Source organism: Zootermopsis nevadensis, unplaced genomic scaffold (genome assembly GCF_977971745.1).
Source record: "Zootermopsis nevadensis isolate Lab colony 2312 unplaced genomic scaffold, Znev_1.0 Znev_ptg000023l, whole genome shotgun sequence".
In the NCBI taxonomy this organism is placed as follows: Eukaryota; Metazoa; Arthropoda; class Insecta; order Blattodea; family Termopsidae; genus Zootermopsis; species Zootermopsis nevadensis.
The window spans coordinates 9,559,694-9,576,968 of NW_028259155.1; the positions used below are offsets into that span (position 1 = coordinate 9,559,694).

Sequence of the window (17,275 nt, forward strand, 5' to 3'; positions counted from 1 at the left end):
AGATTTTAATTTTGCATTGTGTCACGCCGACCAACATTCTGAAGTGTAGTACAACCAGAATTACAAAAATCGGGCACGAATGCGTAGAGCATTAAATTCCAAAGAGAATGACACCGAAAACGCCGGGCCCGGACCCAAAACCAACGCGCAGTACTGCCGCGAATATAGGCAACGTAAGCGCGCTCGGACAACTCAGGCTGCATCTGACAAGCCTGGGGTCAAGTATGGATGTGGATTTCGTTGCTGATGAGACGGAGAGTGCAATGGAGGTCGACCCAGACAATTCGGACTCACTTGGCATACCCAATATGGCGACGGGGGCCCAAAATTGGACTTGTACCGGGGCCGACAATTATTTAAAAAAAACATTCTTAGACAACGACTTTGGCCATAAACGTGACATTTGCGACCGCCTGTGGTTCAAAAATCATTTGAAGCCTACCAATAGCAGTGTCACTGGCGTACTGCGAGAAGAGTTCCCTACGGAGGACGTGAGTGGTTTCAAGCTCTGTAACAACTGTAAGGCGCAGTGTTCTAAGGGGCGGATTCCAGCGTATATCCGCCGATCCCAGACCCACCTCTGCCCAAAATCGATCCCTTGATTTCACCGCGACTCCCTTTACATGCAGATACGGAGGCTGCGAGGATCGAGTTACGGTATCGTCGGCCAAGTGATCAATATCCCAGTGAGTGTCGATACCATGGTATCAAAGACATTCGAACTAGAATATAATAGTGACATACCGCTCGTATTGATGAGCGAATTCAACACTAATGACGAAAATAACACAAAGATGTAGAAATACCGGTGGATTGACGAGGCCTACAACAGCAAAAATTAATGAATGCTGTAGGTATTTGAGGTGCATTTTTCTCTGCTTTGTGGTTTTTATTTTTGCATATAGCATTTCACTTTAAGATATATGACCTGCCAACCAGGAAATATTATCAGAACTTTTTGTTTTCAGAATAAAGAGCTGCAGCCGCGAGAGGCGGCTTAAAGATCAATAAAAAAAATGATATAAATGCCTGTGTACTTTATTTCTTGAAACACTGAATATAAATCATATATCCCATTCTGTCACTGTACCCTTCTTCCCTAATAAGTTTGTAATTCCTGCAGTCAAAAACATTGCATGCAAGACGTAAGGTTTTACTCGCCGGGATAACGTCCCAGTAATAGACATGCTTTAAAGGACAGAAGAATAAAGCATGCTATATTATATCACAGATGTAAGCACGTTCAATGCAAAGGAAAGACATATAATGTATGGCATACCGAATGACATTTTAAAAAACACCAGTGAAAATATTATGTAATCTGACTGCAGTGTTACATTCAATACAACTGATTAACCCTCTGTAGAAATCCCGGTGGATTGACAAGGCCTACAACAGCAAAAACTAATGAATGCTGTAGGTATTTGAGGTGCATTTTTCTCTGCTTTGTGGTTTTTATTTTTGCATATAGCATTTCACTCTAAGATATATGACCTGCCAACCAGGAAATATTATCAGAACTTTTTGTTTTCAGAGCAACGAGCTGCAGACGCTTCCAAAAAGCAAAGGAAGAAAAAGAAGCTGCAGCCAAGAAGGCTTAAGAAGAGAAAACAAGGGGCCAGCAGTAAGGCAGACGATCAATGTCATTAAACAGACACAACAATGCCAGACAATAATGTCTAACGCAACAATGCCAAACGCAACAATGTCTATAAAGTAACAACAATGCCAGACGCGACAATGTCAATAAACAGACAACTAAACTTTTTATGACATTGATATGCTGCTCTCAAGGCAACACGTCACAATATTAATCTCGAAAGACTGAGATCCAGGCGACCCCCACGAGTTACTGCAGAACTCCTTCAAGCTGGGCAATTTTAAAAGCAAAATTACCTGGGCAGAACAAACTCCTCCTGACGCAAACAGCCACATAACCCTCAGAAATCACCAACGGGACAAGGCCTTCCTCGACAAACATGGAAAACCATCAACAGGATCTGCACCAGCCATGGTGCATGTGCAGACGTCCTTAACAACTAGGGAAAAATTCAAACAGCCAACTGTGACTGTGGTGTGAGTCATCAGACCATCAAACATATTGTGCAGAAATGCCGCCTGAGGGCATACCCAGGGGAACAATCGGACTTCCTCCTATCCTCTCCGTCAGCACTTGAATGGATTGCCAATCTTGGACCTAAATCTATAGTACTGTATTTATACTTTATAACATGTGTTGTAATATAGCCATAAGATAAATAACAGAGAGCGACAAATCGTGGCCGGTGCCATGCTCTGTGCACGCAGCTACTATTTTACTGATTGGCCAGTTGGGTCAGACCGCCATTTTTGAAAGTTCAGATAATGCTAATCTGTTAGGGCAAAGATACCTATATATCGATAAAGCTGAGTTACGGCTGAGGCGATCTTAAACTAAACCCAGCATAAGAGTCTCGTGTCTCGTTTAACCAAGAGCAGAATCAAGGCTAACAAATAAACCCGAAGAGGAACGGTTACAAATGGCGCAGACTAACTCGGGGCACGAGGGGCCGGACATGCAGTAATTACAACGAGACGCATCAACTGTACGCACAACGGTAGCGGTGACAGAACTGGATTTGAACTCCGAACACCACTAAGGGCGCGGAGAAGCGTCCTCACCAGAACCAGCAGACAACACGGCGTGCGAGAAACACAGAACGGAAAGATTCGTCTTTCTCGGCATCAAAAGACTGCCTGAAAGCTGCAAAGCATTTTGAGAACGCTTTGAAACGTATGTTGAGACAGATTTGCAGTTTATTAATATAAAGTTTTGAGACAGTCTTAAAATGTACAAGAATTTTTAAGCCCCAAAAGAAATATAGGAAATGTACGCTCGCATGACTTGATGCTTGTGCACAGAGGCAACTTTAACTGTACTGTGGCACAGCGATTAGGGCTTAGGAGGATTTTAAGGCAAACAAAAACACGGAGGAGTCCTATGTAAATGATGCCATGTTTCATAACTAACAAGGTTTTTTAGTAAGAAATATTATGCAATATAAATTAATTTTTGCTTTCTTGCTTATTTTTAGAACATTACCAAATGGAGGAAAGTACTCCATACGAGGTAAGATTTTGTTTGATTTTTAAGTAAAGGTTAAATAAAATTCAGTAACACGTTAATGAATGGAGTGAATGTACTTTGAATTTGACTTTCATTTCACATTAATGTGGAACTGTTTCGTTCTGTAGTGCAGGGGTCTTGATGAGGAAGTGATGGCTACTTAGCTGATAAAACATTCTCTACGCTTTGTGGAAAGCAAAAGTTCATTACTACTCTTTTAACTACAACCCAACTTGCTTGGGTGTGGCAGTGTTGAAATTTTAATAGTGAAAGAACAAGAGTTTCAGCCATTTACTATTTTAACTGAACAATCAAGCCACCTGTACATCTGATATGTTGAACTAACGCTGTTATAAAGGGACGTTGTTTGCACAACTAAAACAACTGTCTCTCTTACACGTTAATTTCTGTGTTTGGGTATTACTCATCATTGTCCAGGTTGGAAAATGTTTACCACAGATTCTTTATTTTTATTTTTCTGCAGAAAGGAAAAAGACTGATGAATAACGCATTAACAGCCACAAACGAGGACAAATATTATGAGGCTATATATCTCCTCCAGAAAGACAAAGAGTGCTTCCAGAAAGCAAAGCAACGTATGTTGAGACAAATTTGACGTTTAATCTGTCACTAAAATATATCTGAATAAAGAAGTGGTCACATCCCTTCCCTACTCTAAACTTATAAATCTCCTTCTTGGTCTACTCAGTGATCGCTTTCCAAAGGATTCCTAATTTCTGTACATATACCTTACTTCGTATCCAGCCGACAGAAACCTTGTACATTTCAGATGATGCATATTTAGTGTTCTGTGTAAAAACATCTTTTTTTCTAATTATAAGATGTTTCTTACCAGTAACAGCTACAGTCAAATTCAGAATATAAACTATAAGAAAATGTATGTGGTGTTGGACTAATACTTTAATAAAATAGTTGGGAAACAAATAAATGTGTTTATATAAGGATAATTCTACAAAAAGGAACATCGCGAAATATGAGTGCACCCTTATTAAACTCATAAAATTTCTGACAATGAGCACCGCCATTCACTCCAACTATCACCCCTCATTCCAAAAGAATCTGTGCTGGTTGGGCGACATAACAGGTTACCGCTACTGTGTATTCCAAAAACATTGCGCGTCTTTCGGAATTAAATTCTAAAAATATCGCGTAAATTTAGTTATAATTTCTCAGAAATGATCATTGCGGGAAAATTGTGGGCCGGGACTAAAATTTTTGAACGATCGATGCGATAAAACGATAGTTCAAGGAATGATAGAAGCGGGAAAATGTAACATTATTTTATATGGGATGTATCCGGGACCGAACAAAACGGACGATGCATCCGGGAAAACGATAATTCCGGGAACGATGGATAGAGGTTTCACTGTATTGCTTGAATTTGTGTGTTTATAGATGTTTGGGAGTGATTCAGATATTTACAAATTAAATCTAATAGGTTCTGATGATGGTGTATTATAATTAAATATTGCTTTTAAAAAGTAAAGTAAAGTTTGTCCCACTATATGCCATGTAGGCGTTTGGGGTGAGTGGAGGTATAGCTCCTCTCTTCCTTGACCCCGGCACTAGATGGGGGTGAGTGGTCAGCATCACGCCCCAGCCGGCTTTACCCCGGGGAAAGGACCCCAGTACCCATTGTAGAGGAGGCTGGGTGGGCCCCAGAGCCGGTCTGGATGCAGAGGCTAGAGGAAAAATCCTCTGCCCCCGTCGGGGATCGAACCCCGGTCGTCCAGCCCGTAGCTAGTCACTATACTGAAGCCACACTATTTCAAGGGCTGGCTCTGGCCCCATCTTCAGGTGATGAAAGAACAACTTTGAAATGTAATGGCTTTATTTTAATACATAGGATGATAGATGTAGTTTATGAAGTAACCAATAACCTGTAATGATCTTATTTGAAGCTATTGATTTATGGCAAATCTGAACGAAAACAAGGAACATCATAGAATCAGGCCAAGACATACGAAAAGTCAAGGTAGGAGAAGAGCATACCTTACGTTCACCTGTTAATTTGAAACAGAAGAAGCATCCATTCCCTACTTGACTATTCTATGAAACTCAAGAACAATTATTTAGGCTGCATACAAACTTATGAAGGTGAGAAACATATGCCCTCAAAAATATCAACATTTAAACAAACAACCAGATTCAGAAACCAAGTCTTCAAACCCTCCTTAGTACAACAACATACAAGATTAAACATTTACAGGACTGTAACAAGACCGGTACTATTGTATGGAAGTGAAGTCTGGACACTTAGAAAAACGGATGAGAAAAGATTGCAAGCAGCAGAGATGAAATTTATGAGGAAAACTGCTGGCTTTACACTTTTTGACCACAAAAGAAATGAAGAAAGACTAGAAAAACTGAAAGTCAAACCAGTCTCTAATTTATTCAGAATTATCGTGCCAATTGGAAAGATCACACTGAAAGAATGGACTGTAATAGAATCCCAGACCAACTTTTGAACTACAGACCGAATAGAAAGAGAAGCCTGGGAAGACCGTTAAAAAAGATGGAATGAAACCGTAACAGGCTACTTGGAATAATACCTGATATATATATATGATGATAATCACCGATTTAAAAGGGTCTCTGATTGCTGGTTGCTGCAAAGAGCGCCATCAGTATAGCAGACTTTTAAACAGTTAGTTCACTTGTACTTTGTATTCACCTATTTGGGCAGTTGAAACACAAAGGACATTCAAAACCTTTCTTTATCCGTGGGTAACATGGCATATCACACTTTAGCTTGTATGCATACAATTTTTATATTATCCTTTTATCCTTTCCTATCCATTCAGTTTTTGTTAATATAAATACATTTTGTGAAAACCAAGACAGTTTTTACATTAAGATTTTTAAATCTCTCAGTAATGTAAATTAGCTGTGAATCCCCCCTATTTTTAAGAAATGGGACATTAGACACCAAGATCATGTTTTTCCATAGCCTCACCACTGCCTTAAAGTGGCCCTGTATGGAAGGCGTGATAATTGTTCATAATGGTTCTATCTTTCGCATTTTGTAATTGTAGTCTGAGCATGCAATAAAATATGTTTGTTCCTTGATGTGAATGAATCTGATGACCTTACTTGTTGTATGTGTAATTACTCCCAACTTTTTTCTTTTTTATCGTTTGAGTTTTACTTTATATATATATATATATATATATATATATATATATATATATATATATATATTACTTTTAGGCATAACTTTGTAGGAGCTGAGGTTTTCACAGCAGTGTATCTGAAGATGGCCGTCTTCTGGGTTGTTGCACCGTGTAGCCCTGTAGAGGTTAATCGACATTTCGGGTGTGTTTGCCGCCTCCATCACCAAGGTGATCGCCCTGATGGAGGAAGGCAGGGACCTCCGAAACATCGCTTACCTTCTACCAGACTACACAGTGCAACAACCAAGAAGATAGCCATCTTTGGGCACATTTTGTGAAGAAATGTTTAGTTGAATTATACAGGGTGAATGTCAAGTGTCTTCGAATACCTTATGTTATACAGTCCCACACACTTGTTAATCAGTGTTTGTTTATTACGCGTTCTTTGCGCAGAGTGCATAGCCAGAATGAATTATCAGTTGGTTATATCTGTCCGTCAGTCTAATCAATTCAACTCCAGAACCACTGGATGAAAGTTGATGTGGCATTCTACACGACATAAGAAACGTACTTTGAATATCCTACGGGCGGTGATGATAAAATGACAGGCAAGGAATGTCGTTAGGCAGACACTCAGATACTGCAATCTAGTGGCCTAAATGAGAACTATCGAACAGTTGGGATGAAATACTTCTTTCTAAATGTAGGCTGAAAAAATACATAAGGATATTTTGTGTATTCCTGTACGGAATACAATTTCTGAGCTCTTTTAACTATAGCAAGACTTCACTGCTTCCTTTATTTCTTTTTCTTTCCTTCATCATTTTGTCATTCCATGATATCATTTTAAAAGTTGGCTGTACTGCATTACAATGTTTCTATAAATGCCATACACATAAAACCAGCAAGTGACATATGTTTCGATTGTTCTATATTTCCATATCAGGCATCTGAAAGGAGAGCGGCATAAAAAGTTCAATATATTTTGCTCGACTGCATAACAAAAAATTCGAAGGCCTGAACATTCACCGTAACAATTATACTGCACTTAATTCTAACATAAATGTAACACTGTACAAATATTTTAAAAACTGTTAAATATAAAGCCTTAAACCTGGACAGACCCTAGTTCCTTTTTATATTTTTCACTACATAACTTTCGTATATGTAGAGAAGTCTCCCAATTAAAATGTTTGTTGCAATTTGCACACCATTCTTAAAAGATACTGAACCTACATGAAAAATTGCATCACTGAACTATGCAGAAAAACTGAATTACTTAAATATTTCTGAGGCCCTATTTCGCTGATGTGGTTGTCAAATAAGCAACCAAGACCCAGATAAGGATGGGTTGGCCAGTTGGTCAACCATGGATTATTCCATTGCTGGGCATGAATAGCGCTTGGTTTGGTACCACAAAACTGATCTCCATATCTGAACCCATAACATAGCAGACCAACCGATCAATAGGTTGTTTCAAAACTCCCTTTTAAATGAACACTCCAAACATTCCAGTTTGTTTCTGTTCATTAAATGTTAAAATAAAAAATAAATCAATAAGGAAAAATTACGCAGTCACAAAAACCACATAATTTCAATTTGACACAAGGCAAACTATTCACATCAGAAGAATCTCTTAACGGAACCAATTCTCAAATTCAGTACACATTACGCAGTTTTTAAATGCTTTAAAATCTGCCTCAGCCTGAATTTTGATGTAACTAGAGCCCTCTTCAGTGTCCTGAGCATTAGCAGCAATAATCCGAGGTAGACTGTCACACATTCTGCAGATTTCTCCATCTGTTGGCTACGCAGCCATGGTTCTGTGGTACGATAAAATGTTCTTGCTTCCCTACCTTTCGGAGGGACTGGTGTCTGTTCCTTGTTCAAACAGCTACCAGCAGATGGCGACGCTGTACCTGGAGCTGCTACAACAGTCGCACCACCACGCGCAGGACACAAGTAGATATCAGCTGTTTTCATACCTTTGGTCACACTCCGAAGACCACTGTTCCCCTGGAACCAACATTTTACTCAGTAGTTGTACAAGTATTAGACGTAATAATTTCTAGCAAACAAAAAACTACAAAATTTTCAACTAAATGTAAACAATTTAATTAATATAAAAATAATGAACATCTCATGGCAAATTCCCATATGGAAATCAGGTCTTTATAAAATGGTCTCCCCCCAAAATCACACAATAATGCTAAATTGTCTAAAAGCAACAACAGTAAGAAGAATTCAATTCGTTCACTGATGTCCTTCACAACAGCTGAGAAGCCAAATGAATGCAACATAAAGTATATCAACATTCCTATAGATGATGTTCAAAGCAGAAACACATTTGGCTGCGGGAGTGACCTTCAAATTACGAAGCGCAGTACAAGCAGAGAAGTCTGATTGATCCCACTGGGTATAAGCATTAGGACAATACAACGTGTATCAGCAACCTTTAACACAGTTAACAATAACAATGGCATAAACTTGACTCTAAAAAGCAGTGTTTAAGAGATTCATTCAAAGTAAAATATCTTCATACTTATAGTTGCAAACACCATCGAAACCCCGCATAACATAAGCAGCACCAAACTATTCAGAACTAACCTACGAGATGGCTCAGAGACCCCGAAGGTTCATCACCTAATTAACAGAATCAACAAAATCCAGGATCCTTCAACTCACATCTATCATAGATCCCACCCCGAGATTATCCTTCCATCTACATCGAGGTCTCCCTGGCGGTCTCTTCCCCTCAGGCTTCCCGACCAATACCTGGTGCACACACCTCTTGTCCCATCCATGCGCGCCACATGCCCCGCCTATCTCATTCCTCTTGTCTTAATCACCCTGACAATACTGGGAAAAGAGAACAAATTTTTAAGCTCTTCATTATGCAGCTTTCTCCACACCCCATCCTCTTCTGTCCTAGGCCCAAATAACCTCCTCAGCACCCAATTCTCAAACACCTGCAATCTATGTTCCTCCCCGAGAGTGAGAGATCAGGTTTGGAACCCACACAAAACAGGCAAAATTACTGTTTTGTACATTTCAAAATTTTGAACTGAAAAGTAGGAAGCATTTCCAGAATTTAGTCTTCCCCTAATGTCCTCGGGAATATCATTATGATTTTTACTCTTGTTCCCAAATATCTGAACTCTGTCACACTTTCAAAGGACTTATTAGCCACCCTAATATGATTTTGATCACTGGTCTCCTGACAAGATACTAACATGTACTTAGTACGTAACTACACTGAAATAAACTGAACTTAAGGGAACAAACAGAACTAAACCGAATTAAAGAGACAGAACCAAAATCTGCCCATCCTAACATAACCTAATTTTCGCCATACACTATAAAGCTAGAAACCTGAAGCCAAGTGACACGACGCGTCATCTCCGACACAAGATTTTATATAAGGCGAACGCCATCACTGGACCCATTGTGGTTGGATATGTATGTTCCCTCGTGCCTCAAGAGTGGATAAGCCAATTCACGCCAAACTTCGCGCGCTTTTGCCTTAGGCATTTTAGTTTATTAACTCACTTCTACTAATTTACGTCCTGCAGTAGGAATTAATTTATATTTCAAGGGGCTTGCATACTTACTCTGTAGCTCAATAGTCCTTGACATCCTCAGATATGAAGGTCTCTTGCGTAACAGCCTTAAAATGTAACTGATCAGCTTCAGCAGAACAACAACATGGAAGCTCAAATCGCTTGTTGGCATATTATCCAAAATAGGCAAAGATTCAGAGCATGTGAACGATACTGGAACGACAGCCTACGGAAAACTGATCTGAATAAATAATAATGGGAGTAAAATAACAAACACGTTTCACAATAGTAAAAACGAAGCTCTTTACAAACTGGAATCAAACGTTTTTATATTGCAGACTATACCTCGTATGGTAGGTCCCTGTCACCCAGCATGGCCCGTCCTCAGGTTGTGGATGAACAGCCTCCAGTTCTGGAGGTTAGCTGCGAATATATTGATTTGGCAGTCGCAGACAGCCGATAATGGGTCGTACTCCAGATTGGGAGCTGGGCGTGAGGTCAACAACGTTTCACCATCCTGTCACATAAAAATTCTGCTTGGAGATTTCAGTCCAAAAACTGAGAGGATATTTTCAAACCAACAATAGGCAACAAGAGTCTCCATGCACTTAGTAATGACAACGGCGTTAGAGCAGCAAACTTTGCTAAATCAAAACATCTAATTGTAAACAGTCAAAAATGTTTACATCCTGATATTCATAAATATACTTGGACATCCCTATATGGTAGCACACACAATCAGATAGAACGTGCTTTAGCAGATAATAGAAGGCAGACAAATATAATTTATATGAGGTAATTCAGAGGAGCAGATTGTGACACTGACCATTATCTGGTAGTGGCAAAAGTGTGGTAGAGGCTTTCAGGAGATAATACAAATTAAGCGAAATTTCAACAGAGAAACATTTCATTTAAAAAAATAAATTATGGAGAGGTAAAGAAGCAATGTGAAGTTGAAATTTTGAATAGGTTTCAAATATTAGAGACAGATAAAATGAAGAATGTGTGGATGTCAACAGGGAATCGGAAAGTGTCAGAGACTGTATCAAAATTTCATCCAAGGAGAAACTAGGATACTACAAGCGAAAGCAAAATAAACCATGGCTTGATGAACAATGTTCAATATTAATAGATCAAAGGAGGCAAACAAAATTTCAATGGTTGCAGGACCCAAACTAATAAGGACAATCTTTGTAATGTGAGAGGTGAAGCTAGAACAACTTTTAGGAATAAAAAAGGGAATATCTGAGAGGCAAAGTTATTGAGCTGGAGACAAATAGAAAGGACAAAAATATCAGAGATCTGTACAGAGGCATAAATGATTTAAAGAAAGGATATCAACCTCAGACTAATTTGGTAAAGGGTAATGGCAATTTACTTATAAATCCAAACAAAATTTTGAACAGATGGAAAAAAATTTTTAACCAGCTCTTAAATGTTCATAAGACTGATGATGTTAGACAGATTAAAATACATACAGCTTAACTCTTAGTGCCAGAACCTAACTTTGATGAAGTTGAACTAGCCATTGGGAAGTTGGTAAGTTATAAATCTCCAGGTATTGATTAAATTCCAGCAGAATTAAATGACAAACTTTGGTGATTGTTCCCACAAACAACTTTGCCGAGGAAACGCTTTGCAGAAGAGGTGAACTGTTGCCACAGCCACACAATGTAACTATTTAAAACAGTAGCTTCACATTTACCACAGTAGTGACTACAATTATAAATCAGAACTGCCATTCTATTCATTCATAAGAGGAAAATGTTCTATAAAAAAGAAACTTCCCTGCAAATATTATTACGTTACACAAGAGATACAGCAGTATTTCACTGAAATTCTTTCTTTACTATCAATGTATTAGGAAACAATTCACATCTCCTTGCGTAAGACATCTTTCATCACGAATTAAGGATAGGTCATGGACAGCCATATTTTAGTTGAAACACGATATTAGATTTTGTACACAAAAACAGTTACGTAGATGAAACAATATATTTCAATTTTTAATTGTTCAATGCCTAAAATCTGAAGTGCTTAATTACTCACAAGTAGCACGCTGTATGGATAAATGAATATTGTGGAAGACTGCTGTCCAGCTTTAACAAATAGGCAAGTCGATAATTCAAATAGGCACTCTAATTCAAGTGAAGGAATTAGACCCGTAGCATGGAAATTTGTTATTGCCTGTCCAGTCAAGAAGAGATGGACCCCAAGATCTGAAAAATTGTTCACGATAAACAACCTATTCTTACTACAATAAAACATCAAATCTTGGATGCCTTCAAATGGAAAATTTTCTTCCAAGGCCATCCCATATCATCACCCACATGAAATAATTTGGATGTGACAAATGTGGTAGAAGATTTTAATAAATTACCTTCATGTTCCACTAAACTCCCATCTTTATCATCAAAATATAACAAATAACATTTTGGAGTAAACTGTGTTATGGGTGGAATTTTGTCACTTCTTTACACAACAGCTTAGGATGGAATAATGACAATTTTCTCTAGGTGAGCATTGTTACATAGAAAAGAACTGAAGTAACAAATTCCCTGGTAGCAGAACACGAAGGTTCAACACTGAATACACAAAACCCCGCCACTGACCATGATCCTCAGCCAACTCCATCCATTTGTTATCCTCATAGCCCACCTCCTTAAGATCCACGTTGATGTTATCCTCCCATCTCCTCCTTGGTCTGCCCAGTGGTCCTTTTCCAGGATTCCCTACCAAAATCCTGTATGCACTGATTGCCCCCAACCCCTGCATGCGTTTGACATGTCCATCCCATCAGAGTCCCCTAGATTTCACTATTCTCACAATGCTGGGTGACCCATACAATTCACCCAGCTTCTAGTCATGTAATATTCTAAATTTCAAACTTTTTCCATCCATCTTAGGTCCAAATATCCTCCTGAGCACCGTTTTCATACACTTTTAATCTACGTTCTTCCTTCAAAGTAAGAGACCGTTTCACAACCATACAAGACAACCAGCAAAATTATTGTTTTATATATCTTGATCTTCAGTGTTTTGGATAGTAAAAGAGAAAACAGTTTTTGAATTGACTGAAAACAATCGTTAATAGAAAAGAACAGTACATGTTATTTAGAAGGACTTTTGGTTTTGAAATACTTTTGCACATCTTGTCGGCAGTAGTTTCAATCACACAGAATAAATTGCTTCTAACACATGAATACCTGAGTACGAGACCTGAAGGGGAAGAAATAGTACGAAGTTTAGGCATGAGCTGGAAATCTTCAATTTATAAGTTTACTGCCTTCAATTTAAAAATAGTAATTTTTTTTTCAAATAACATTTATAAAATAGTAAGTGGCTTCATTTCTACAATAAAAATTTACTGTGTATGATTATCACTGCTGCAATACTACAAAATATTAATCCAAGCAGACTCACCAGCATGGTGACTCTCAGGTTCCTTAAACATGGGTCCCTGAGTCTTCTGTTGGGTTGCATTGATTTGATCCATCTTCACTCCGATCTTGTCAAGAAAGCGATGTTCCTGATTCTCTTGTTCTCGTATCCGCTTCATCCGCAGTTCCTCAATCAACTCGGCACCCCTATGTCAGACACTTAAGTAACACTTTGCCATACATATTACATTACTTTATATGAACAGTAGTCTCGTAGCCTTCTGGCAATTCCTAGATTTACAGATTTGTTAAAAACTATTTGTAACTATACTCATTATTTGTTAAAATCAAGGTAAATTAGGTGTTCAGGAAGTTTACATTTCCCAGTCCAATCAGCTATCACTTCGTTCTTTAGTTTATATTTGCAGATGCCTTTAAGTCCTACACGACCGGGGTTCGATCCCCGATGGGGGCAGAGGATTTTTCCTCTAGCCTCTGCGTCCAGACCGGCTCTGGGGCCCACCCAGCCTCCTATACAATGGGTACTGGGGTCCTTTCCCGGGGGTAAAGCCGGCCGGGGCGTGATGCTGACCACTCACCCCCATCTAGTGCCGGGGTCAAGGAAGAGAGGAGCTATACCTCCACTCACCCCAAACGCCTACATGGCGTATAGTGGGACAGCTTTACTTTACTTTACTTTTAGTCCTACAACTATTTTCAGTATACAGGTAAACCTCGATTTGCGCCGGTTCAGAACACCACCACTTTTGAAACCAGCAAATCAAAACTTTTTTTTAAAAAAACCCATTATTTATAACGTTTTACAATGTTTCTCGTACTGATTCTTATACTAAATCGTAATTCTTACATCGCTGATTTTGAATAAAAATTATACATACAGTCACCTCTGCACTCATTGCCAAGTAGTTGAGAGATAATCTCCTAAAAAACCGCCAATGGTAAAATAGTGAAAGTGTCCATGAAAGAAAATGGTTTGGGATGCAAATCAATCTCTTTCCATTATCTTACACTATTGGAATGAAGTTATTATTCGAAGATTTCCGTCTTCTGGGTTATTGCGCGGTGTAGTCTGGTCGATGTTAACCAACGTTTCAGAGGTCATACTGCCTCCATCATCAGCGCAATAACCCAGAAGACGGATATCTTCATACTCACCGCTGTGAGAACCTCAAGTCTTACAAGTTATTATTCCACGCTGCATGATAAAACTGTCATTTAAACACTGCATCTCACTTATATAATGAATTTCTCTCAGGCTACCAGCCATGCCAGGTGGTTGAAGACGAGGAAATCTGTTTTCTAAGAAACATATTCATCCTCAAGGTGATCAACACTTTAGCACCGAGGACGAGATCAAAGCCTCAAACGGTAAAATTCTCAGACATTTTAGAAAAATCCCATAAATACAAAACACCAAAATATCACAAATGAACAGAAGGCCCATGACTCCGATGTGTTATTTGACCTTGCTACAAACAGAAACAAGTAAATTTCTTATGCAATAGTTGGCCACCATGATTCCAGAGTTAAAATATAACCTGTACATTTATAAAATCAACTAATGCCCACGCATCATTGAAGTTCACAGGCACAGGCGATGCGACCACGTCTCACCAGACCAACAACGGCAAGCAGACCAGTGGACAAAATAGCCAAGTCCTCGACATAATGCACCAACTCCTGAGTAATCAATGTCCAGCGAGGTGTCACATAAATATGATTTTGTAAAGAACTTGCCCTTTATGCTCTGTTAAAAACCACAATCTTTTATATTTGTATTATAAGAATTTAACTTTCTTTTACACACTGAAGACCTCTTGAGGTCAAAATGTGTTCGTCATTAGTGCCATTCAAAGTGTACACAGTTTTGTTTGTATGCACGTTTTATATTCCAATACACCACACGGTATGCAAGGTTTTAAGATTATTGGTTTTACACCTTTCAACCACACGACATGTCTGGCAACCTAAGAAGAATTTTAGTTGCAAACGAAAGCTCCAGTCATACTGGGACTTACTTGTTAAACTCCAGCTGCTGCTGCTGCTACCACTTCTGCACTCACCATGAAGGGCCCATGCTGCAACTGTTCCAGCCCTGAAAACAAAAATGTACAAAGTCCTGAGATGACTGGATCCCTGACATCACATTTTCTTCGTATTCCAGACACCAAATTCACCCTAAGCAACTTCTGTGGTAACCACTTTCATCTCTTAATTATTGTTACACATTTTGGTTAATGTGTGTTTTCAGAAATACAATGGTGTGAAAACTGAGCTCCAGAAAATGTTGCTAGGAAGTGGCTTTGTTAATTGAAAGCACATTATCTTGAAGCAAACACACAATTTGCCACTCAGCAGACTCTGAAGGATCAAGAAAGCCTGTAGTATTGAGCTCCTAGAATGACAAAAAGCAATCACATCCAAAACATCCAGTTTCCTGAATGCATACACAAACAAATCAGCAGATTTTCTATAAAAATAAAGCATGTTACAAACATATTTCCAAATCAGTCTTCTCTTAAGAAGATGGTAATAATATGCGTTCAACTTTCCTTGTCCATGTCACACCCATTGGAAATGCGATCAAGACGCCACAGCTAGGTGATGTAATGGCAGATCCACTCGCATTGATATTTCAATTTCCAGACGGCGCATAATACAATTCTTAGAATGAATATAAGAAATGAATCCTAACCTACCAAACATAAGTTAATCATCGACGCAGTCACTTTTTAGCGGGTTTTTTCCATTCTCACCCCCCCCCCCCTTTTGCAAACTCATCACAACCTCAAGAGACAAAAAACAAACAACGTACGTTGCAGCGTCTTGAAGGATAATCGAATGATAAAAGGGAAACCTCAGTTTCCTTACTGCAATGAATATTCAGATTTAATACCTGGGTCTATGAAGTGAAGTAACGCCACGCCACGCCATGGAAAATCAAGAAACTGCAACCTTTCCTCACAAACGCACGCCATAGACTGCGAGACGGGAAGCTTCTGCAAAGAACAGAGAACACAAGTTTGAAATGTAACGAGAAGGGGGGGGGGGAAGTGACGCGTTGCTACTAGCCATCCTGAAAGCATTCGTTCCACAACCACTGAACGAACAACAGACGACAGGCTTTCATGTGTTCTGATGGGTACAGCTTTAAGATTACCTCAGAGAGGCAAAGTTATTTAATCTAGAATATTATCGCAACACCCGCAGAACACATTAAAAGTGCACTCACTACACGCTACTCTTAACTGCTTGATGTTTTCAGTCTGGATGTAGCAGTGTGACTCGATGGTGTGATGAACTTCCCACCAATAGCAGCTCTCTAGTCCACCTGGTAACAAACCCCCCCCCCCCCCCCTGGCCGCACCCAAGCCGTTTCCCCACGCGGTAAACAGATTTTTATGAAGTTCATTGCCGCAGTCACAGAAGCTTACTGTTCGTGTCCGTTCTGAGTAAGTTATATGTCATGACACTCCTTCATTTCAAATTTCAGTTCCACTTTAATATTACTCTCCCGTCAACGTTAAAGTATTCCAAAAGGTCTCTTTCATGCGAGCAATCTCATCTTTCCCATTCGTGCTCATCCTTACTTATTTTGATAAATAAGGATGATGATAATATTTGAAAACGTCCGAACCATGTAATGTAGTTAATGTAATGGAAAGGAAACCGTGAACGGGTTCTAAAAGACGTTTTCGCAGTCTTAAGAAAACCAATTTGAATAGAATAGTTTCATTGCATTCACAATAAACTCTTTCGTCACTAAAACGCTTAATGCAAAATGTTATTGAAAAACATCAATTTCAGTTTTAACAATTGGCTTACGGCTCACGCAGGGTTCACACAGTTTAAAACTGGCCTTGGAGCACAAAGGTTTCTCGTCACGGGTTCTTGTTTCAATATTTCGCAGTTTTGTACGTACTGCATATTGCAATCGGACAAACCTTAGTTTCGTGTCCGAGCGCGCACTTCACGTCCATTGTTGGTATTTCACGGCTTGTATTAGTTTGACACGTGGTAGTTTCTGATTTCTGGATTCTATTGTTGGTGATGTCTGGCATGTTTGTGACTTAT

General features: G+C 39.1%; 1 protein-coding gene across 3 annotated transcripts in view; it reads right to left on the reverse strand.

The window, feature by feature from the left end:
• LOC147872920 (uncharacterized) overlaps positions 1–16,200 on the reverse strand; it is a 35,686-nt gene extending 19,486 nt beyond the window's left edge. Inside the window, exons 1-6 of one of the 3 annotated variants that reach the window (XM_087354560.1) lie at positions 16,098–16,199; positions 15,220–15,296; positions 13,224–13,387; positions 11,850–12,019; positions 10,146–10,317; positions 1,897–8,256 (exon numbers count right to left, since the gene is read on the reverse strand). In XM_087354560.1, coding sequence (XP_087210686.1) covers positions 10,165–10,317; positions 11,850–12,019; positions 13,224–13,359 — 459 coding nt within the window. In that variant the 5' untranslated portion in view covers positions 13,360–13,387; positions 15,220–15,296; positions 16,098–16,199 and the 3' untranslated portion in view covers positions 1,897–8,256; positions 10,146–10,164. Of the gene's footprint in view, positions 1–1,896; positions 8,257–10,145; positions 10,318–11,849; positions 12,020–13,223; positions 15,192–15,219; positions 15,297–16,097 lie in introns of those variants that run through there. The other 2 variants (XM_087354562.1, XM_087354561.1) reach the window with 2 other exon arrangements.
• Between the last annotated feature and the right edge of the window lie 1,075 nt (positions 16,201–17,275).